The following is a 22,979-nucleotide window of genomic DNA, read 5'->3' on the forward strand; positions in this document are numbered from 1 at the left end:
GACCATACAGGTGCTCAGTGGAAGGTGAGAGTTGCTGAAGGTAGCTTGCTTGTAACCCTACTGAGCACAGGTTGGCTTTAGCAGAGTATCTGTGCTAATCTTGCTGTGTGCTCCCAGCTGTAGAGAACACAGCTCTTCCACCACCTTACCTTCCCACCCTTACTGGGCCTAATGAGGGCTTTTTTTAGGTGACAAATGCCTTTTTTTAGTGCGAGTGTTTCTTCTCAGCTTGTTTCACAGCCATCTATAAGCAGTTGTTCAATCTGATGTTTGCTTTCTTGTGTTAGCCACGTTACCACTCTAGCAGTATTGGTGTGAATTGCAGTGTTTATGTTCTTGTTCACAGTGAAATCATGATGCAGTTTTGACACTGATTGTCCTGTTACTCATAGGAATGTAGTTCTTTCTTGTGTTTTCTTTCATCTGTAGAAAAAAAAAATATTGTTTTCCCCCATTTTTTTTCATGGGTGATTCTCAGTAAAACTACAGTAACAGAAAGGAAAGGCTGCTCCTGAAAATAGATCACTTCTGTTCGCTGCTTATGATCGAAATAGAATAAGGTTTAGGACTGAAATACTCTTTTCATTTGTTCCCCTGTTCAGCAACAGATGTACTTCAGTGTCTTTTAAAAGGTGAAGAAGCCACGCAAGGTAGGAGCTGTGTCCTATAACAGGATACAGCATCTGCTGAATGAGACATCAGGTGTAGTGCCAGAGACAGAGGTTTTAGTATTTTCCTGTGTAGTGTTCCTACCCTTTCTTCCTTTTGCCTTTGGCATTTAATTTCTACTGTATCTTTCTCTACTGGGATTAGTGGTGTTTTCTACATCTGCATGCAAAGAGAAGTCAGCTTGGCTGTGTCTCTTAATTAATCGTTCTTACGCTCAGAGGGGGATATTTACAAAGGCTGTATGGAGGGCATAATAATATTTACCCACTGCCCACATACGTTTGCCTCTAGGTTGAAGAACTTTTGAGCAGGAATCCTTCTAACCCCTCTGTAGTCTAAATTAGAGGAGCTTGGTCGTGAGGGTTTTAATAACTTGTTTGATTTTGCCTCGTTTTTAGGTGTTGTAGAAGGGGAGAGGGCTGCAGAGCTGCAGGAAACGAAGTATGTACCGCCTGCCAACAGGCTGACAGTGGATGCCATGGAACTGGAAGCTCTCAGGAAGTCTGTAGAGGACTACTTCTGCTTTTGCTATGGTGGGTGCTTCAGGGTCTTCAGAATACCTGCTTTGGATTTCTAAATTTTTATTCCAGTTGGAAGAAGGGTGCTTTATGATCTCGTTGTCTGAAAAGCAGATCTGTTACCCAGTGTGCAGTGAGCCAATTCCCACACACTCTGAAGAGATACTTCTTATTTGGACCTGAGTGCTGGGGGAAGTTTATACAAATCAAGCATAATAATGCAATTTTCTTCATTGTATTTATACACGAAATTCTCAAGTGTTCCATATTCCACCTATCTAATAGAGAAGGGACACCTCCTACCTATATATCCATAAGTTAAGCCATCATAATATTGCCTCCCTTTTGTCTGCTTTCCTGGCCATCTGTGCCTGTGCTGTGTCCTAGGCCTTACGTGGCCCTTTGTGGCCATTTGGGCAGTGCTCCCCTTGCTCTTTTTCCCTTGCTCTTTTTACACTTGCATGGCCACCTAAGAACGAGCTGGGCACTTCTCCTCTTGCCAGTTTTCCAAGGGGATCAATTGGTACTGATTAATCAGATAACATAAAAGGTTGAGGTGTTCTACTTTAATATAGGCAGCTCTTGATTGAAGGATTCTTCACCCATGTTGATGTAGCACAAACACCCTCTTCTTCCCAAGGGAGGATTGTTTCTGTTACCTGTATCCTCCCCTTAGAACACTTCAAAATGTCTACCTAGTATCAATCTTAGCTTTTCAACTGTACTGTAATTTAGGTAATGAGCTTATTTTGTACTGGCTGATTCTACAGCATGCACATATACTGGGTGGTTTTATTTCCTATTTGTTTTGCAGCATTTAGTTTGAGACTGTGGTGCAGTACGGCCCCTTTGCTTTTAAGTAAGCATCTGTGCCTCAGTGGGTTCCACTGAATATTGGTGCATGAGGTTTCCTACAGGGGTTTGCATCTGTGCCTTGTTTTCTCTCCAGTCCTCTCTGAAGTAATGGGGTTTATGAGGCATGCATCCTTTTGCTAGCTGCTGATTGTGTGACAATCTCCTTTTGGTTGTAGGTAAAGCTTTAGGAAAGTCAACGGTGGTCCCGGTGCCGTATGAGAAGATTCAGAGAGACCAATCTGCTGTGGTGGTGCAGGGCCTGCCCGAGGGGCTTGCGTTCATGCATCCGGAAAATTACGATGTTTCAACCCTGAAGTGGATTTTGGAAAACAAGTCAGGGATCTCATTTATCATCAAAAGGTTCATTGCTCTCTAGTTTGCTCGTTTGTTCATTTTTGGAATTCAAATTCCACTTCTTAAATTGTTTCTGTTTCTATTAAACAGAAGTCTTGCCTTTTTAGTTTTGTACTACAAAGTCCATATTCATCTATTTTGCTAAAGCTATGCTTTGGTGTTTTTTTTTTCTCCTTATTTCCATACAGGCCTTTCCTAGAGCCGAAGAAAGAGTTAGGTAAGTTCCTGCTTGTTCAGACTTTCATTTAGGAATAAACTGGAATTTCAGTGTAAGCATCTCCTTTGTTTGGGTGAAAGGTTTGCTTAGCTTTGTTTCCCAACATTTTGACTTTTAAATCTGGAAAGAGAGCAGTGGAAAGCATAGTTTGAAGCAATTTTATATTGGTGTTACTTGACAGTTTAATAATCCAATTCAATTAATCTCTCTTCTTCGTATCTTTGCATGTGCATGGGCTCTGTATACAAAATTTGAATTGAAAGGTGTTAAAGGAAATTCACATGATATCTTTTAACTTTCAGGAGCTCATGTGACAGATCCTTCACAATCAATTATACCTCCAGGTGGAAGGTGAGTTTAAAATAATGTAGGGTTTTTTGCATGTCTTTAAATATTTCATCTACTTCTGTTGCATGATTTGATGTCAGTGTCAACGGTGTGTTTTCATATGAATTCATATAATTTATCTTAATGGGCTTTTTCTGACCAGCTGACCTCTGGACAACTTCTTGATAGCATGGGATTATAAAGAGCACAGACAGTCTCTTTCTTTTGACCATTACTTGTGGAGAAACTATTACAAATTAAACAGCTGATGAAGTTTCCGTTCAGTCTAATTAGCCCAGTGAGTGTTGTTAATTCACAGTCTATCAGTGATAAGTTTGCCATGTCTTATGCTAAAGCAGCGACTGGGAACAGATGAAATGTTCTTCCCTTCCCCTTCCTTAATTAAAAAAACTTTATATATCTGTATATTTATTTGATTCTAAACTGAGAGCTTATATTTGGAATAAATAAAAAAACTGTTTAATGTGAAAGCAGGGAAATGTTCTGTGCTTCTGCTGAGTGCACTTCTCATTGGATGGTAAACGTGCTTGGAACGTTGTGCACATCCATCGAGTGCAGGGCTGGGAGATTCATCCCCATCCCCTCGAGGCTGATTTCACTAGACAGCTTGTAAACTATGAGGAGCTTTCCAGAAATAGGATTTTGGGGTTTTATAATGTCACTGTGTTCATTCTGTTTGTTTCTGTAGTTGCCTTCCTGTTCAAGTGAAAACGGAGCCTACTGAGGATCCTGGTACGTTCAGAATTTTGTCCTTATTTGCCAAACAACTGCATCATCAGTTTCTGTTCAGAAGGCTGTATTGAAATGGTGATAGGAAGATCCAATAAAAACAGCATAAATCCACCCTGCGTGTGAGAGAGAAACTGCTTGTTAGTTAAAAATGGCCACTTCTCCATTGCAGTTTTTATCAAATTTTTTACCTTAGCCAGAGGTTTCCACTTCTGAGTTTGTCATGTTTTGTAGCCTGAAATTATTTATTATCATTGGAAGTGAAAAAAGGGAAAGGTCCTCAGCTCTTCTTTTCATTCTTACTCAGCACTATTTTATCCCTGATGTGGAGAGTGGAACTTACCAGCTTATATAATAGCACTACCAGAATGTTGATAATGACATGGAAACAAATGGGAAAATGTTACTTTTTGTTTAAAAATAAAAAAAAAAAATCAATAGAATCATTCCCTGCAGCTGGGACAGGATGCTGCGAGGCACTGTGTTCCCTGTAGCAAAGCAGTGCTTAGGTGTGTGCTTTGAGATTAACACAGCAATAATTGCAGGGAGACAACAGGTTTGTTTGGAGATGAGTTGTGCCTTCCTGCTTCCCTGGGTTGGGCTGTGCAGTTTGGTGTTTTGTAGAACTGTGTTTTGTTGTGGGGGAAGGAAGCCATTCTTTTTAATTCTTCAGAAATCAGATGGTGTTTGCAGGGATGTTTGCTTTGTAGGGATGCATTTAGTGCTGGATCACCTCTGATGGGAACTGTATTGAGACAGGAGAAACCTGCAACGTCACTGTGTCACTTGGTTACTGTTTTGTTTGGTTTTTTTTCCCCTCAGCAATTGTTTAGTGCCTCAGCACTTGGAAATCAATTTGTTTTCTTTTCTTGTTTAGATACTAGCTAGAATATTAGGGGTTTTTTTGTTTGCTTGTTTTTGAGTTATTGACTTTTTTAGTTGTTAAGAACTTCGTAGAATGGCCTGGGGTGGAAAGGACCACAATGACCATCTAGCTTCAACCCCCTGCTGTGTGCAGGGTTGCCAACCAGCAGACCTGGTGGCCCAGAGCCACATCCATCCAGGGATGGGGCATCCACAGCCTCCTTGGGCAGTCTGTTCCAGTGCCTCACCACCCTCTGTGTGAAAAACTTCCTCCTAATACCCAACCTAAACCTCCCCTGTGTCAGTTTAAAACCATTCCCCCTTGTCCTATCTTGATTATCTTTAATCTACTTATTTGATTCTTTTATTGCTTCTACAGGAATTCCTTTGGAAATGTCAACAGTGACAGTGAAGGAAGAATCAGAGGATCCTGATTACTATCGATACAATATTCAAGGTAGAGATAGCAACATCTGCATCTGCTTATCTCCTCACTGGGTTGGCTCCTGAAAGAGTTGCTCTCCCTCTACTCTCCTTTTACCTACTTGTGGTTGGCAGGCATAAAATTGCTTGCTGCTGTTATGATTACAGCATCTCCATGCTGGCTGCTGTTAAGTTGTACTTCACATCTTTTGTTATTCTTCAGAGTAATATTGGTAACGTATGAGTGTGTTTGGGACTTAACAGAGAAGCCTGTTTTTCTATTTCTTTTTCTATTTCTTTTTCTATTTCTTTTTCTATTTCTTTTTCTATTTCTTTTTCTATTTCTTTTTCTATTTCTTTTTCTATTTCTTTTTCTATTTCTTTTTCTTTTTTGGCTTGATTTTTTTTTTTTTTTTCCTGCATGCAAAATGTTTTTCAGCAGGAAGCAAACCCTGATGATAGCAATGCTCAGAGCAGTGCTTGAATCTTTTCTTTAGTTTCAGCTGCATCAATCGCTTTCCTTGGAGGGAAAGACCAGTGCATGCCAAAACTGTTTTGAAAGTTAAGATTATATTCCTATAGACAAAGCATAGCAGCATCTGTGAGATCCATGACTGTGGCTCTGAGTGTATTTTGAAGTATTTCTCAGTTGTGCTTCATCTGTTCATATCTAATTAAAATACTGCATGTTAATCTCAACCAGGAACAAATAAAGAAATCCGTAAGAAAGTTATGTTCTGTAGGTTGAAATGAGCAGTAAGTAAGAAGCCCTAATTACAAATGGCAATATAAAAAATATAAATAGATCCCTAAATGTATTATTTCAGCTTCTTTGCATTTGTCATTAGGATAGCAGTATAAAAAAAAAAACACAGGCAAATTGCCATGTATCTCTGAAGGACAATAAGATGTTGAAGAGTGGGCTGCAAAGTAGCCCATCCTTCTATTTTGTAATAATATATTATTTAAGCAAGATTTTTGTTGGTGTTTCAACACAAAAATTCCTGAGATTATTTTCTAACCTGTTTTAATTGCTTAAAACATGCTAATAAGAGAATGTTGGTTCTATGATGCTGTAATGTACAAACATCGTTCAGAATGACCATAACCACATGGCAAACCAAAATGTCTCTACTCAGTGCAGAATTTGAAAGGTGAATTATCTGGGATTATGATCATCTTTTCTTTGTGCTTGTTCGTTGCTTAGCCTCTGGGTCCGTGGGTTTACAGGAAGGATATAATGCAGTAAAAACAGCTGCTTTTTTGGAGCTGTCATCTTTCTTTGCTTTTCAGCCCCTGGTGGCTTTCTGTTTCATGCAAAATAACCCCACAATGTCAGAATTTGGCCACTAGCCTGAAGTGCAATCCGTCCCTGTTTGAAAAGAGTCTGTACTGAAATCACTAAGAAAGCAGTAACTTGTTGTAATGCGAGCATGTTGGAACTAAAGAAAATCAATTTATACAGCATGCTTCTATAGTGAAGTCTAGGCAATGTGGATTTTCTTAAGGAGTTTCTTTTGTGTTCATTAGAGATCTCTAAATTTAAATCTTATGGGTGGGAGGTAATGTACACCTTTTTCAGATAAATAGATGCTCCAGTAACAACTCTCCTTTCCCCCACTCCCAGCGTAGTAAACTTGTATTTAAGGGGAGGCTACACTTGAGTCTGCTGGGAGGAAGGATGATGTGCTGTGAGCCAAAGAGATTTTACCTGTCATAGTGTGTTACCTTCCCTTCAAGTCAAGGAGCTTCCCCTTCGTTTCTCTGAGTGGCTATCACCAAGGTTCAAGCCAAAGGTTGTACAAAATACACAAAGCTATAAATTCAACAGGAACAGGAGGAGAGCCTTAGAGAAGTACAGTTCTACCAAGGTGTGTTTTGAGAGGTGAGATCAGTCTACCCAGCATTTCCTTTTGTGTAGACAGACTGCAGAAAAAAGGAAAACGGCTGGGATCTCACTAAGAATATCCTACAGCAAAAGCTGGGTTTATTGATTTATGAGAAGAAATAACTTACATGTTACAGAACAGCAGCGTGCCTGGGGCTTCCTGGAGAGATGATTTACTGCTGGAATTTCACAGTTATTGTTTTTCTGAGTATTTGTTTTCTCTCACATGTCTGTAATGCTGACCAGGAGTCTGCATGCCTTGGTGGCACACACAGCTCTCCAGTTAATCCAAGGGGGGAGAAATTAGAATTGGAGATGGACGTTCTTCTCTTCCCTTATTATCTCCTAATCTGCTGTGGCATTTGGATCTTGCCATGAATTAACTCCTGAATTACTAAATTTAGGAAGGTGGTGCTCGAAGTACAAAGCAAGAAGATAAGGAAATAGAACTTTTTAACCTTCAAAAACTTCCCCCAAGTGTTTTGATAGGGCATTAGGGGCAGTTTTCCTTCAGTGGGCAGTGGCAATGTGGAAGGTTATTGGTTACTTTTTCCTCTGTCCTGGACAAATGTAAAGATCAGTGCAGTGTTAAATGCTTTGGCTGACACTGGAGACAACCTATTTGAAAGGAAGGTACAGATTTGACTGATGACTAAATAAGGTAAAGGACAGTAAAACTGCAGGACTAAATAAAATCATGAGTTCCAAAAATCATATAGGTACCTATCGTTGCTGTAGGCATCTAATCTAATGAGCACCACTTTTGTATGGCTCTTAGGATAGGAAATGTTAGTTAACATGCTGTTTCTTGGTTTAGTGTCCTCAAAACAAGAGCATCCTTGTGCCTATGCCTACCTTGTGTTCAGGAGTGTTGGCCGGTAACAAACCTGGACACTGAGCTAGAAGGCTGCAAACAAGGTGCAGGCTGTCTTGAAGATCCTTCTTGGAAGGATTGAGGTTGGAAAGCTATTGGTGCCAGAAGGAGAACAGCTCTGAAGCAGTGAACAAAATAGAATTGGGCTGTATGTATTTCAGTTTTTTCAGTTTACACAGAAGCAGAAATATGTTAAAGGAATTACTCAGGGATACGTACCATCTTCTGTCCTCTTTAACAGCATAGAATGAAACATGGCCCATATAGAATTGAGTCTTGCTGATTACCAGGCACTTCCTGAAAGAAGCATGTTTCGCCCAATGAAACTTACAGGTTTGAGTCTTCTGTTACCACTGATGCCTTGAAGTTTAAACAAAGAGAACTAGAAGCAGAAGGAAATGCCTGCAAGCAGCTGTCCTGTGAATGAATGGGTTCTTCAGCTCTTAGACTGGTCTCCACATGAACTTGGCTATATAAATCTGGGGAAAGTAGGACTTGACACATAGGCACTAACTTGAAAATTCCACAGAATATGTAGAGAAAAGAGAGTGGTGAGGTGCTGGCACAGCTGCCCAGAGAGGCTGTGGATGCCCTGACCCTGGAGGTGTTCAAGGCCAGGTTGGATGGGGCCCAGGACAGCCTGGTCTGCTATTAAATGTGGAGGTTGGTGGCCCTGCATGTAGCAGGGGGTTGGAGATTCATGATCCTTGAGGTCCCTTCCAACCTGGGCCATTCTATGAAAATACCATCTTGTGCTTCCTGGTGCCTTCCATTAGTCCCTCAAATTTTGCTCAAGTGAATGAGAGAAGGCATAGAAGTGTTCATAGTTCACAGCTGAATTCAACTTTGCAGAAAGTCTGAAGTGAGCACGTGGTGCCTGAAGTTGGGTTATTTGTCAGCTTTCTCTGTGGAGTGGGAAGATGAGTTTGTTGTGAGACTCAACTGAAAAAACGTTCTCTTTGTTCCCAAGGAGGCCCTTCTGAAACATCAGAGATGGATGAAAGAATTGCTCTGGCCAAAAGTTACACAGGTAGGTCTGTATATACATATATATTTAATTTAGCTGGGTGTGATGTGAACAGCACACAGAACAAAGTGTACAGAAAGCATATCCTTAGGGGAAGCAATTCCTTACTGAATCTCAAGAACATCTGAGATGAATTGATTCATAAATTGCATTTCTTTCAGCTTTTTCTTGTTTATTAAAAGTACCATTCTGCCCATTTGCAGACATTAGGAAAAGCTCATCTGCATTTCAAGCAGTGGGTTTCTTTATAAGGTCAGAGTGCTGTCATCAGGTTTCAAGGTTCAGAGACTGAGTCTTTGTTATGGTGTTCATGTGAACGTTATCGTTCTGAATTTTTGGCTTATGAAAATCCTTGCTTTGAATATTCGATGTCCAAAAGTTAGTTTTTTGTGTTATGAGATGTTTGTCTAAAGGCAGCCACTAGGATTCCAGTTGCAGTGACAGAGCACGTGTGGAAATAACAGTAGAAGGTGCTTTGCATGAAAGCAAAGTAATTGGATTTTTCTTTTTACGGAAATACTTGAAAAGTTGGCATCTTAATTAAAGTTGTACATTTTCTCCAAGTATTCTTTCTACATGGTTGCCTTTTTGTATTTATTTATTTATTATTATTATTATTAATCCCCCAAACCGTGGTGCTCTGTGGCTTACTGTTGTGATGGGAGTTGCCATGCTTCTAATTAATGAATTATAATTGTAAGGTGCCTATCACCCAACATTCTAAACTCCTGCCTCTCAAACCTAAGCTGTAAGCATTTTTTGGATGTTAAGACCAAGTTATGCTAGCAGCACTATTCAGTCTTCCCAGTCTCATAATTTCATGCTTTGAAGATGCATATCACCACACTTAAAGGTGCTGTTACATGAAATCTAACAGCATTTCTCCTGATACAGGAGAATGAAGTTCTCTGCTCTCGTGCTGGCTGCACAGCTAGCACTGCTTATTTGAAAGGGAAGTCTAGGCACTGTATTTTCCAAAGCATAGTGCTGTGAGCCCTTGGTGCCTGATTATAGAGAGTGATAGCAAATGGCTGAGAATTTGACTTTGCTTTATTTTTGCCTGTGTAGCATTTCATTGCTATAGATGCTGTGTGACACTTTGTGTCAGAGAGGAGTTTTCTTACATTCTGTTCCTGAATGAGGGAGAGACAAAACTTCCACGTGCATGGAATGGCCCAGGTTAACTATAGCTGCCAAGTGCTTGTTAGTTTTAGTAGGACTGGGTGAGTGTGGAGCACAGCACTGTTGAAATTCAGTAATCAGAAAGTCAAGGTTGTTAAACTGAATGGCAGTGCCAGAGAGTGACAACATTAAGAACTGTAAGGGATGCTGCTGCTTAGCACCTGTGTTTATTTACCTTGTTACTTGATACAAGGATATAAGATCAGAAAAATACCTCACCATGATCATACTGTGTTGGGAAAAAAAGCAACCAAAAGCCTTTAGTGTTTATGCCTGATGATACGTTTGACATAATTTGTGTCATCCAGGTAAGGTATCTCAGTATTGCTGGACCTCTACCACACATGGCATCGTATGGAAAGGAGAGAAGGGTCCCTCCAACAAAGTGATGTGGGGTGATAGAGCTTACAGAAACCTGAGCTAAGATAGTCCTCAAAGTGTGCAAAATAGTGTTGCTCTGCCAGAAGAGTTAATGTTTTCCCTCATGCACAGCTGTGAGTGGTTACTGAGATGACTGACATTGCTTTTTTTAGATTTTCTAGGAGTTAAATTCAAATTGCTTTCTGCTAGCAGGTGCTGATGGGCCCAATCCTGTTTATTGTATTGGTACAGGCTGCCCCTACACAAGCATTTTCATTTTCACTGTTGGCATTTGGAGCCTGTTGTGGGAAACCATCGTAGTGCAACAGCTCTGAATCTGTGTAAATGATAAAGAAATACATCATCTGTAGGGCTACACAGGCTTTGTTTATGTTTTTGGTAATCCTTGATAGCTAAGAGAAAAATATTTATGATTCTATTAATCCTTTTAAGCCAAGAGTAAGGAATTTCCTCCTGTCATTAATGCCAGCCCTCTGTGCTGCTGTACATGTGATTTACCATGTATAATCCCTGCCTAGAGTTGCTTAAAGGCTTATGGTAAGAAAGCTTTGCTCCTTTTTTTTGTTGCATGCTGTGAATGTGAAATATTTCAGTGAGTCATGGATCTTCTTGACAGGTGTCAGTTAAAGCAGAAAATCATTGAGTGCTTGGCTAAAAGTGTTTGTGTCCAAACAGAAGTTCAGAAGTTGTTTTTTCTCCCCTTCAGATTCCTCCCAGCATCCTCCTTCAGAAACACGTGAGGATCCCGAGGTCGAGGTCACCCTGGAAGGTAAGTTATCCAGTTCCAGTGTTTCTGTTTGTAGGGCTTTTAGGTCAGTATGTAATACTATACTTCCTAATGTGTGATAATATATTTCCTAAAGCAACTGGGCTTGTTCAGAGAAGAGAAGGCTGTGGGTAAATGTCATTGCAACCTTCCAGTACTTAAAGGAGTTCACAAACAGGAAGGAAAGCAACTTTGTACGTGGGCAGATAGAGATAGGATGAGGGAATGGCTTTGAAGTAAAAGAGGAGAGTTTTAGGTTAGATGTTAGGGGGAAATTCTTATACTCAGAGGGTGGTGAGGCCCTGGCACTGCTGCCCATTGAAGTGTGGGTGCCCCATCCCTGGAGATGCAGGCTGATCTGGTGGGGGGGAGGCAACCAGCCCGTGGCATTGGGTGGACTTGGTGGGCTGTGAGGTCCCTGTCAGCCCAACCATGCTGTGATTCTATGGTTCTAACTAAACTATATGCACGCTGACCTGGGCGTATGCTGTTCTACATGTGAAATTAACTTCTCTGTCTGCTTTAACCATTTTCTCATTCCAATATTGGTGTTGTTGGTGACTGGAGTTTTCCAAGAACTTGTGAGTTTGTAGAGAAGCCAGTGCTGTGGGGTGGGAGCTGACTGGCTGAGTAGCACCTTGCTTAAAAAAGACCTCAGGGTCGCAGGTGTCTGCATCCACTTGTATGTTTTTTGGCTAGGGCAGACCTTCTGTTTAATGAATTTCACCAAAGTTCATCAGTTTTGCATTGATTTTAAACTGACTTTAGCACCTTTGAGGTCTTCAGTATTGAACTTAAGCATTGTTTGTCAGTGCTTATTGGTGGAAGGGTACTTTTAGTTAGATACAAAATATAGTCTGTATGTGCCCAATTCATTTGCTGTTTCTTTTGCTGTCACATAGTCACTGTGTGATCATGAGATGACTAGTTGTTTCAGAACGCAGTATTGTTTTCCTTAGGAAATGTAAAGAAGCTTTGACTTTTTTTTGCCTGTGTTCTGCTTTGAGCCAATGTTCTCACACAAATTGTTCCCACACAGGCTAGCAGCTTTCTAGAGTTACTCAAGTAATTTATTGCAAAATGTGAAGCTCTCATAAAGCATGGATCAATATTTGTATTAAGGCTTGAAATTCAAACAGTTCCAACATTGCACATCAGTTCTCTGGATGGTAAAGCTGTGATATTTTCGTGTTTCTTTCAGATGATGAAGACTACTTGCCCCCTAACAAGAGATCGAAGAACACTGAGGCAGCACCTGAAGCTGCCAGTACTGGGAAAAGAAAAGCGAGAGAGTTCAATTTTGGTAAGAAAAAAAATTCAAGATTTATTTCCCTCTGATTTGTTTCATCAAGAGGTATTAGGCAGTTTCACAGTGCTGGAGTAAGGCAGGCCAGTGCTTGGTCAGTTTTTTTGTCAGTTGACTTACTGTGCAAGAAAATCAGACTGAATGTGCTACTGAACTGAAGGATGACAAGCATTAGATCAGGAATGTGTCCAGATGGTCTTCCTTGATATGCACTGTGAGCTGTAAAGGCAACCAGCAAATCTGTTGTGCTGAGTAGCATGTTCTCATCCTCACAGATGCACAAACTGTTGTTTCAGAACGGTCCATGTGTTCAGCAGCTCTATGCAGTGAAACAGGGTTTTCCCTTCAGCCCAATAAATTCTGACTTGTATCTTCCTGACTCTTACGGTAGAGTTGCTGTTAATCCACTGTCCTGCAGTTCAACAGAAAATGCTGTTGCGTGCTCTCTGTCATGAGCAGAAAATAAGATGTTAATGTGTTGGCGTTTAATCCAATTTTCCAGGGAATACACAGTTGGAATTGGATAAATTCTGTCTTGCAACTTGCATCTTCCTTCAGAAGGAGGATTTATGAGGAGGTCTTGCAAAATCAGGACTTGGGGAAATGTTGGATTAAGGAAGAGGAAGACATAGTGCTTCCTGATCCATGTAGTTGTATGGATTAACACCAAAACAAGTTCATATGCTCACTGTCAGCTTCATCAAGCTGTTCAGGCCCTGGGTTCAGATAGCTACCAACGGCAGCTGCAAACTGACTTTGCACCTAATGGTGGTCAGAGCTGCTGACTGAGGCATCAAAGAAAAGTTTGGGACTTGGTTTGGCGTGGGTTTTGTCCTTTTTTGTTTTGTTTTCTTTAAAAAACAAACAAACAAAACCTTGATTTAAGATCTACACAAGTTTGGGAAGCAATCTTAAACATTTTATTCTTTTGGATTTTATCCATATATTTTGAGGTTTAGTATTGCCAGAATCTGTATGTAGATGAGCAATAAAAGCACACTGCATGTTTCTGTTAGTGGTAACAGGTCTTACAAGAGATTCTCGTTTTTATCTGCAGTCTGACTTGTCCTCTTTTCTTTGCAGATAAATGGAACGCACGAATTACAGACTTGAGAAGGCAAGTGGAAGAACTGTTTGAGAAAAAATATGGTATGTGTCACAATCCTCTTAAAACAACTGCTTCTGTTCCTTTGGCAGTGGAAATCACAGCATTTTCGTGTATGTGTTGTTGGTGGCTCTGAAGCAGACTAGCACCAAAGAGTAAAATGTCACTAGAGGGCTTAAAACAGCGGGCATTAACCTTTTTGACGAGAGAAGTTTGGCACTGGAGTGCAAAACTTGGTTTAAGTTTTCAGTTGTGCTCAGTTTCCTGGAGCATAGCTCCAGTATGCTGATGTTCTGGGCACCTGTGTTTGAAAGACTCAGTGTTTTTTGGTAATTAGACAGAATCTTTAAGTAGAATAACCTTAGAGAATGTCTTCGGGGATTGGTTTCCATTGATTGTTACTTTCTGATCATGATTGGCTTGCAGTGAAGCATATCCTGGGGAAAAAAAGCAGCACATGTGTTAGACTTTGGAATGGTTTTGGGTGTTGTACATAGGCATCATTGTGTCCACATATCACCAAGCATATCACAGCAGCAGTACAAATTTCAAAATACCCAGTGGTGCTTTTGCCATCAAAAGTGGAAGTGTTCTCTCAATGGAGCTTGTGGTCTGTCAGAGTTGTTGCATGTTTCAGGTGTGACCATCAGCTGACACTTGAACAGCCCATTGGAGGCAGCTCACACTGAATGAAAACAGCTCAGGGTGTTTTGTTGCTTCTGTTTGTTGCTTTTGCTGCAGGAATTCTGTGCATTGTTTTAAATTTCATGTTGGTGTTTGCACATATCCTGTAAAGATCTCCTGTGGAGTCTGCTGGGAGAGCTGGTCCTGACTTTCTGTCCAAGGTCTTGGTATTAAGCCATCGCCTTTTCCCCTGTAGATGACAGTCCATTGATTCATGAACCAATTCCATACCAGGTTCCATTTCTTTCTATCTACATGGACATGCAATTTCTTATTTACTTAAATGAGTTATGGATGTTCAGAATTCTCAGAATTCTTTTCGGATTTGTTGGCTTTTGGAAATCTAAAGCATTCTAGCAATGTCAGCTGCTGTCAAACATTACTACTGACTAGTCTGAAAATGTATTTATTTTGGTGTTTAGATGTAGGCTGAATAAAAATACTTTTTATAGTATAAATACAAGAGTGTCTCACAAATATAGGCTAAATTGAAACTTGTATTCAATGGGATTTCTTTGCAAAAGCTTGCAAATCTAAGGAGCCTCTCTGCAGACTGTGTTACTGAGTGCATTGGTTGATTGCAGAGTATTTGCTGAAACATTTATTGATTGAAGTGAAATAAGGACTCCTGCTTAAAAAGGACAAATAATTAAAAAGACAAAACCTCCTCAGTTGTAGCTATTTAAAGAAGTTTTTGTACCTTTGAAGGAATGATCTAGATTTTAGTGCTTTCCTTGCTTTTTTTCCCCCCCCGTGGCCAACTGTTACGAATGTTGCTTTCCAGCTGCAACTCATCTCTGGGTTTGTTATGCTCCTTACAACTCACCACAACAGCCTCCAGGGCTGCAGGTTTTGTTTGAATTTCTTAGAAAAGGTACATAACTGCAGTAAGAAGCTGCTTCAGTGAAGGGCTGGGATGATACACAGCAGTGCATTTGGTGGTTGTCCCACGTCTCCTCTAATAGTCATATTTGGGTAGGTAGGTTTTCTTTAGTCTGTGTGCCCATCTCTTTGCAGAACTACATTCTGGCTGTAGTTTTGGCCACCTTATTAATAGCAGTTGGAGCCAACTGTGGTCGAAACACAACTCTTCATGATCTTCTGGAACTTATGTATTTCATGCTCATCAGAATTTAAGACCAAAATGCAGGCAGTTTTTTCAAAGCTTCCCCTTTTGTGCCGTAGTCACACCTGAATTCGTCATTTGTAAGTGGTAGAAAGGGTATGTTATCCATATGCCTTTAAAAACTAGATTGTTTTATTGCATGTAAGAACTTCAGAGTTCATGTGAACCCGTGCAAATATGCTGTCTGTTTCCCATTGCTTGAAAAAGTGCCTTCAGTAGTTCTGTGCTGCAAGCACAAACATAACTGCATGCAACAAGTTGCATTATCAAAGAGGGCACCTCTTTGATCTGTTAATATTTTTCTCCTCACGTAATTTCTAACATCTGATGTCCATAGCAAAACAACAGGATGTTCCAAACTATTTGCAGACCAATCAGATGCTGGTAGGGAATTCTTGTTGCGTGATCTGCAAAATTAAGGTTCCGTTGTGAGTAAAAAGAGATTAGAGCTCTTGGTATTTGCAAACTGTCGTGTCTTTTTGTTAAAACATGTGGCTGCCTGGTACCTGGCCAGGGTACTTTGGAGGGGGAATGGCTGTTACAAGGGATAGTGATACGACAAGGGGGAATGGTTTTAAACTGAGACGGGGAGGTTTAGGTTGGATATTAGGAGGAAGTTTTTCACACAGAGGGTGGTGAGGCACTGGAACAGGCTGCCCAAGGAGGCTGTGGGTGCTCCATCCCTGCAGGCATTCAAGGCCAGGCTGGATGTGGCTCTGGGCAGCCTGGGCTGCTGGTTGGTGACCTGCACACAGCAGGGAGTTGGAACTGGATGAGCATTGTGCTCCTTTACTACCCAGGCCATTCTGTGATGCTGTGATGGTAGGTGTATCAATGTGATCTGGTCCTTGTAACTTTAAGAGATACTCTGAGGTTATTTTCCAGTGCTATGAGAATCCATTGTGTGTTTTTTCACTGGCTTCAAAGGTTTCATTAGCAGGGCAAAACTTTTCTGGGTGATGTTAGAAGTATACTATTAAGTTCTGTAGTGATTTCTTGCATTTCTAAAGTACACCAGAACTTTAATAAGAACAGACCCCCTCCTCCCCAGCAAGGCATGACTAACTTTTATAAACCAATAACAGCAGAGCCACAAGCTGGTCTAATTATTTCATTCTCCTTCTCTCTTAAAGCTCAGGCCATAAAAGCAAAGGGCCCCGTGTCCGTGCCGTACGCCCTCTTCCAGTCCCACGTGGAAGACCTCTATGTGGAAGGCCTGCCGGAGGGCATTCCCTTCAGACGGCCGTCCACGTACGGCATTCCTCGTCTGGAGAGGATTCTCGTAGCGAAGGAGCGGATCCGCTTTGTGATTAAAAAGTAAGGAATCCTGTGGGTTTTGTCCCTGCTTTATACTTTTTTCTTTTTTCTTTTTTCAGTCCACGCTGCTTCATGTCATCATCGCGCGTTTCCACGCTGATTTCTGCTGAGGCGTTGCTTTGCAGTATTGATGAGTAGTTTTTATTTCAGGCTTGCTGAGATGAGAAATTCAGCTTATCAGATCAGCAGAACACCACAGCGGTGGCTTAGATCTGGATGGATCTCTTAAATCTTAGAGGCTTTTTATCATGGGCAGATCACTTTGTAATATTTTAGTCTCAGCAGCTGTAGGATGCACTGCAAGCCACTGACTTAGGCACATTTAGTGCTGTCTTAAGATCCTGGCCTGAGTTTCAGTTTCAGGCAGTGCTTTTATTTTTCTCTTGCTGCAATGGTGTAAAGGTCTGTATCTGTAGATAGCATCTCCCAGGACACGTTTGAGGCCAAAACAGTGACTGCTTCTTAGGACTTGTGTGTGTGTGCATACAGTGTCCTTGATGTTATCATGAAGTACATCTGGTAGCATACATGAAGACAGACCTTACATGTACATGGGTACTGTTTGAGGGCCCAGGTGCCTTCCTTCTCACCCTGGCAGGATATCATCTGTCTCTGAGTCTCACATCTTAACTCTGTGGCATCTTCTGGGCTCCTTTCTCTTTTTCTCATTTCTTGCTTCGGTGTCTTTTCTAGGAGAACCCTGATGTGACTTGCTACAGGCAGGTGGGATTTTGGGGTGCCTGAACCTAATGTGAATTCAGGATATGCTGGGAGAGACTGCAGTGCCACGCGTGCCACTTTGGTAGACCAATGTGCAGATTTGATAGTGCCTGGCTATTTGCTTTTTGTCACTTGTTGCTTCACTTCAGACATGCAATGTTTCACGCCAGAGATGGGTATTGATGGCATTGTACTGTTGTGCAGGGCTGTAGGGCCTAATCCAGGAGCTTTTGAAGTGGGTAGGGATGTGCTGATTGCAGTGGTCAGGCTCAGGATCAGTGGAAGTGGCAGCCTTTGCCTCTGTGCATGCCACCTTTGAAAGGTTTTATGGTTTGTTTCTGTCACCCCAGCCTTGCAGGTGAAAAGAAAAGAGGGAGAGCCATAGCTCTGCTTCTTGTCTCACTTAAAATCAGCCACTGTGCAGAGATTTTAATATTAATACAGTACAGGAGCCAGCTCTGGTCAGATTTCTGTTAGTGGGTAACAGTAACTCATTTACACTGCTTATCAGTCTTGCAGTGTGTGGTAACCAGAGCAGCACAGCTCTGTGAGAAATGCCATAGTTAAAAAAATGTGGTGTTCTGGTATGGATGAAAGCAGCTGTGATTGGCAACAGAAATGTCTGCTGTAAATATTTGTTTTTAAAGGTTGACTTTTCAGTTTTCTTCTTTGTCTCTGATGATAGTTTTGACTGGTAAGTGCATCTTAGACCTCAGAGATGATTTCAGTCTCCGATACTCTGAAATGTTATGGCTGTTATGGTGGATATGAGTGTCGGGAGTGAGAAATATTTTTGTCAGGAGAGTTTCACCCAGCTCTGATCATATTTCAGTGTTAATTGGAATGTAATATTATGAATCTTAATATCTCTTCACTGTTTTTGATCCTTCAGTGGTGACTTCTATTTGCTAGATGTATCTGCTAGAGAGGCTGTAACTAAGGGCTGTAACTTCTGGTTTACCCCAGTTTGTATCACTTTTGAAGCGTGGATCTTAAATCTTCTAGGCACGAGCTTTTGAATTCAACGCAAGAAGATGCACCAGTGGACAAACCAGCTGCAGGAGGTGGGTCTTCAGATGTGCAGGTTGATTGCCCTATGGTTTCCTCCTTGTCTGTTGGTCTTAGCGATGCCTACCACCAGCTTTTACTGCAATAATTGCAAATAATTCTTCTTGTTCTGGATTATCTTTAGCTTCAGAGTGATAGCGGTTGACCAATAAAGTCTTCAGATCCTGCAAGTAGTTTGGAAATCTAGCAATTTTTTCCTCTCATTTATTCTTTATTCATATGCATGAGACTATTCTAAGCAATCAAATTCAAATCATTTGATGTAATTTATTGGGGGTTGGAGCTGGTTGATCTTTGAGGCCCCTTCCAACGCAAGCCATTCTATGATTCTAAGAGGTATTGTACACAAACAGTAGAGAAATAGATTCAGGAAGCTCACCATGAGTACACAACTAGGAGCAGAATGATACCTCATCTGTTGTGAAAGCTTGCTTGTGGATGTTCGGTGCTTAAGGAAAACTTGAGAACAAGTTATTTGTGTGCATGGCTTTCAGGTGATATTTGAGATGTTTAAAATGGGGAAAAGACACCAAAACAAACAACTGATCCCACCTCCAAATGGGAACTATGGATTGAAGGAATATAAAAGCACTGCTTTTATATTGTTGAATGCGTGCTTCTTCAGCTGTCCAACTGAAAATATAACCAAGTAATTAGGGAATGTTTTTATTTTTATTTTTTCTTTTGCCTGTGTCATTCTAACATGCAGTGAAGGAGGAGTGGTATGCCAAAATCAACAAACTGAGAAAGACGGTAGATCAGCTCTTCTGTAAGAAGTTTGGTGAGCATGGTGTTGTTGTTTGCTGTTGTGGTTTTGTGTTTCTTGAAGGTTGCTCTCAGTCATTTGTGTCAATGTCTTCATAGGTGGCACCTTTGATTATTCATAATCCTAGCAGCTGATTGGAGGAAAAAAAGAAAGCAGTATTACTCTACTGTGTATACAACTAGTTAAATTCTTAGTAAAAGAAGTCGAATGCAATACCATTAAAATTTGAACATTTCTGGATTTTATGAATTTTATGAAGTTGACCATTTTATTTTATAGATCTGGGTTAAAATATTACGTGTTACTCCATAGCAGGTTTAAAACTTTGGATAAAACCATTGTATTATGCCCTAGTGAAGAAGCCCTTAATGATGTCTGGCAATGTGGCTGCCCAATATCAACATAATGCAGTTTGGTAGAAGTTTGTTCTTGATAGGCTGAGACTTGGAGTCTGTTGGATTCAGATATCCTGCATTGTACCAGCTTCTAAACTCATGCTTGCAGCGATGTGGAGGTTTTGTAGCTTTGAATGAAGCTTGTTTTTAACAGAGAGAGATGGCAGACTGTCCAGTTAATGGGTTTATTCTGTTCTAACAGCTGAGGCCTTGGGGAGCACTGAGCCTAAAGCTGTTCCATACCAGAAATTCGAGGTCCATTCTGCTGACCTCTACGTTGAAGGTCTACCTGAGAACATTCCTTTTAGGAGTCCATCCTGGTATGGGATCCCTCGCCTCGAAAAAATAATTCAAGTGGGCAACAGAATAAAATTTGTAATCAAAAGGTAAACATTTGTTTTAATGCCTCATCTTTTATTTTTTTTTTAAAGAGGGCAAACAAACACCGTTCATGTAATCAGCCACCTGCTTTCATTCGGTCACAAAGCATTCAGTCTTTGTTTGCCAAACAGGCACGTGAAATATTCTGCATTTTAAACTGAGTGTTTGCAACCCTGACAAGTTTTCCAAAATATTTTGGTAGCATGTTCACGAGTGTGAAATGCTCAACAGAAAGATCCCAACTTTTCACTGAATGTTATAGAAAGCATGCATTGCTTACGTTGTGTGAAGAATGGATAGATGATCTGCTTTCTGTTTGCAGGCCAGAGCTGCTAACTCTCAGTTCACCTGAAGTTACTCAACCTGGGACAGCCACACCAGGCAAGACAGGTGCTGTCTCTAAGGGGCATTGGTGTGGTCTCAAGGGATTGGTGTGGAAACTCATTTGGATCATTACAACACTTTTCAAGAAGTGATCTTTCTGTGATGCGTGCCATGACTGCTTCTTGGGAGGTTTGAGCAGAATACATCGATCATCATGAAAATAGATGGCTTTCTGAACTGTAGTGCATTCCAGCTATCTTTGAGTAGCTAAAATGGATCATATGCACAGCCATGGAGAGCTGGAGTTGTTATCCTGCTCTGATGCAAAGCTCTGAAGTTCCTTAGCATTTCACAGCTAATTTAGCTGGGCTTTTCTTCGAGCCTCTGTTGTTAGGGAATTTTAATGACTTCTTGAAAGCAGAAGTGCTTTTGGAATAGGGAAAGAATCCAGATTAATTTAATGTGATGTTTTTATTGTTATTTGCCTGAGACAGCAGAATGCTCTTTTCTTGCTACAGAAGTATATAATCCAGATCTTGATATTTTTTTTATTTATTTCTTTTAAGTGTGAATCTGCTTGTAGTAAGAACACAGACTGAGATCCAGGGGGTCCTAGGCTTTTTCCCACACATTTCTCTGGATAATCAAGCTCTGACTTGAAGAACCAATTGTATTGAGTTCTCTGCAGGGGGGGAAAAAATAAATCAGACTTGTCGAATCATAGAATGGCTTGGGTTGGAGGGGACCTCGAGGGGCATCTCGTTCCAGCCCCCCTCCTTGTGATGCTGACTGCTGGATCAAGCACCAGATCAGGGCACGATCCAGCTTGGCCTTGAGCACCTCCAGGGATGGGACATCTGCGCTGTCAAAAACTTACCCCTGACATCTAATCTAAATCTCCTCTCTGCTAGCTTTAAGCTCTTGCCCCTTTTCCTCCCACTATCTACCTCTAGTAGAAGTTAATTTCACTCTTCTTTATGATCTCTCTGTAAATACTGGAATGCCATGAAGAGGCCTTCTCTACTCCAGGCTCAATAAGCTCAGCTACCTCACTCTGCCTGTGTAAGAGAGTTGTTCCAGCCTTCTGATCATCTCTGTAGTCCTTCTCTGGACTCTCTCCAAACGTTCAACAACTTTCCTGTGCTGGGACACCTCCCCCCCCCCACTGCCTGCTTGCACCCTTCTGTTGATGCAGCCCAGAGCACTCCAGGCCTTCCAGGCTGTGATTGCATACTACTGGCTCATGTCAGCTTTTCCTCAAGCCCTTTTCTTAAGGGCTTCTCTCAGGTTCTCCTCCCACTCTGTGCACATATCCAGGCTTGCCCTGACCCAAGCCTGGTGTCCTCAGCAAACTTGCTGTGAGTGCACTTGATTCCAACACCTGTGCTATTGGTAAAGATGTTAACGAATACTGGTCCTCACCTGGACTGCTGGGGGACACTGAGCAGCCTCCACCTGCAGGTAGAGCTGTTGACAACAGCTGCAACCATCCAACCATTCCTTATCTGCCACATAGTCCAGCCTACAAATCCGTATCTCTCCAATTTAGAGGTAAGGACGTGGTGTGGAGCCATATCAAACACCTTACACAAGTGCAGGTACATGACATGTGTTGCATTTCTGTTTGTTCACTGATGCTGTTGCTGCACCGTAGGAGGCTGCTGGATGGGTTGGGCACAGTCTGCTCTTAGTGAAGCTGTGCTGGCTTGCTCAGATCACTCCTTCATCTCACATGTGCTTTAACATCTCTTCTAGAAGGATCTGGCACTGTTTGCCAGAAAAGATAGGCATTTTCTGGCTGCTAAGAGCATTTTTTGTTCATCTAAGCTACCAATAGTCAGCACTCCTATGTTGACTTCTTTGTGACAAAAAAAAAACCAGGATTGAAGATGATTTTTTTAAGCTAATAAAAATGTTCAGAAAAGCACTCTTTAAATCCCTGTCTTCTGTTGTAAAGGGTGTTACACACTGGAATTAATTCTATCTTTGGAAACCTACTAGAATAATTCTTTCCTGCATCTGAAGGACATCCTGCTCTGAAAAACAAGTTCTCCCACTTTGGACAATTTTGAAACTTGTAACTACATTTAAAGAAATTTTCCATTATATAAAGAGAGTTCCATGTATCATTTAAGTTTCCATTAATAGTCATTATTTGCTGCATGTCCTTGTCTATTCGTGTGCTTGTCTACTCATCAGGTTGAGAAAAACGTGTTCAAATATGTCTCTTTATCTGGAATTGAGTAATGCTCTGTTTGTTTCTTGTTCTCAGCCAAAGAAGATTGGAATGTCAGGATCACAAAGCTAAGAAAGCAAGTAGAAGAGATATTTAATATGAAATTTGGTAAGTGGAAATGTTAAATTAACTCTTTTATAAAGCTGCTGTGTTTTAAAACTGGTCTGTAAAAGGTGTTTTCAATTCTACTGTACTTAAGACATCAGAAATGTGCTGGGATGTATGGAGGTGTTGACTTCTCTCACATACTGCCCACTGACCCATCCCAATAACTTACACTGATGACTCTATGACAACATCCCAACCCTTAGTTTTTCCAGCTGTATGATGGAGAGGATAAGCACACAGAAAGCTTTTGGATGTAAGAAGTTGCCAGAAGAAAATATTAGGCACAAATAAATAAGAGCTTAAATAAGAGATGTTATCTGTGGCACAGTGGAGAAAGGCTTCATTTGT

At 41.0% G+C, this 22,979-nt stretch overlaps 1 protein-coding gene across 8 annotated transcripts in view; it reads left to right on the forward strand.

Moving 5' to 3' along the window:
* GTF2I (general transcription factor IIi) overlaps positions 1-22,979 on the forward strand; it is a 51,689-nt gene that overhangs the window by 12,458 nt on the left and 16,252 nt on the right. For 7 of the 8 annotated variants that reach the window (XM_042829889.1, XM_042829891.1, XM_042829892.1 and 4 more), the window contains exons 4-19: positions 1,068-1,202; positions 2,219-2,402; positions 2,585-2,613; positions 2,916-2,964; positions 3,650-3,693; positions 4,934-5,011; positions 8,710-8,769; positions 11,036-11,098; positions 12,297-12,398; positions 13,485-13,550; positions 16,450-16,633; positions 18,359-18,417; positions 19,131-19,202; positions 19,785-19,968; positions 20,286-20,353; positions 22,560-22,631. In XM_042829889.1, the coding sequence (XP_042685823.1) occupies positions 1,068-1,202; positions 2,219-2,402; positions 2,585-2,613; positions 2,916-2,964; positions 3,650-3,693; positions 4,934-5,011; positions 8,710-8,769; positions 11,036-11,098; positions 12,297-12,398; positions 13,485-13,550; positions 16,450-16,633; positions 18,359-18,417; positions 19,131-19,202; positions 19,785-19,968; positions 20,286-20,353; positions 22,560-22,631 (1,449 nt within the window). The remainder of the gene's footprint in view (positions 1-1,067; positions 1,203-2,218; positions 2,403-2,584; positions 2,614-2,915; positions 2,965-3,649; positions 3,694-4,933; positions 5,012-8,709; positions 8,770-11,035; positions 11,099-12,296; positions 12,399-13,484; positions 13,551-16,449; positions 16,634-18,358; positions 18,418-19,130; positions 19,203-19,784; positions 19,969-20,285; positions 20,354-22,559; positions 22,632-22,979) is intronic. The other variant, XM_042829897.1, reaches the window with a different exon arrangement.

This window comes from Centrocercus urophasianus, unplaced genomic scaffold, assembly GCF_019232065.1.
Source record: "Centrocercus urophasianus isolate 14NV4802_14NV808 unplaced genomic scaffold, USGS_Curo_1.0 seq_33, whole genome shotgun sequence".
NCBI classification, from domain to species: domain Eukaryota; kingdom Metazoa; phylum Chordata; class Aves; order Galliformes; family Phasianidae; genus Centrocercus; species Centrocercus urophasianus.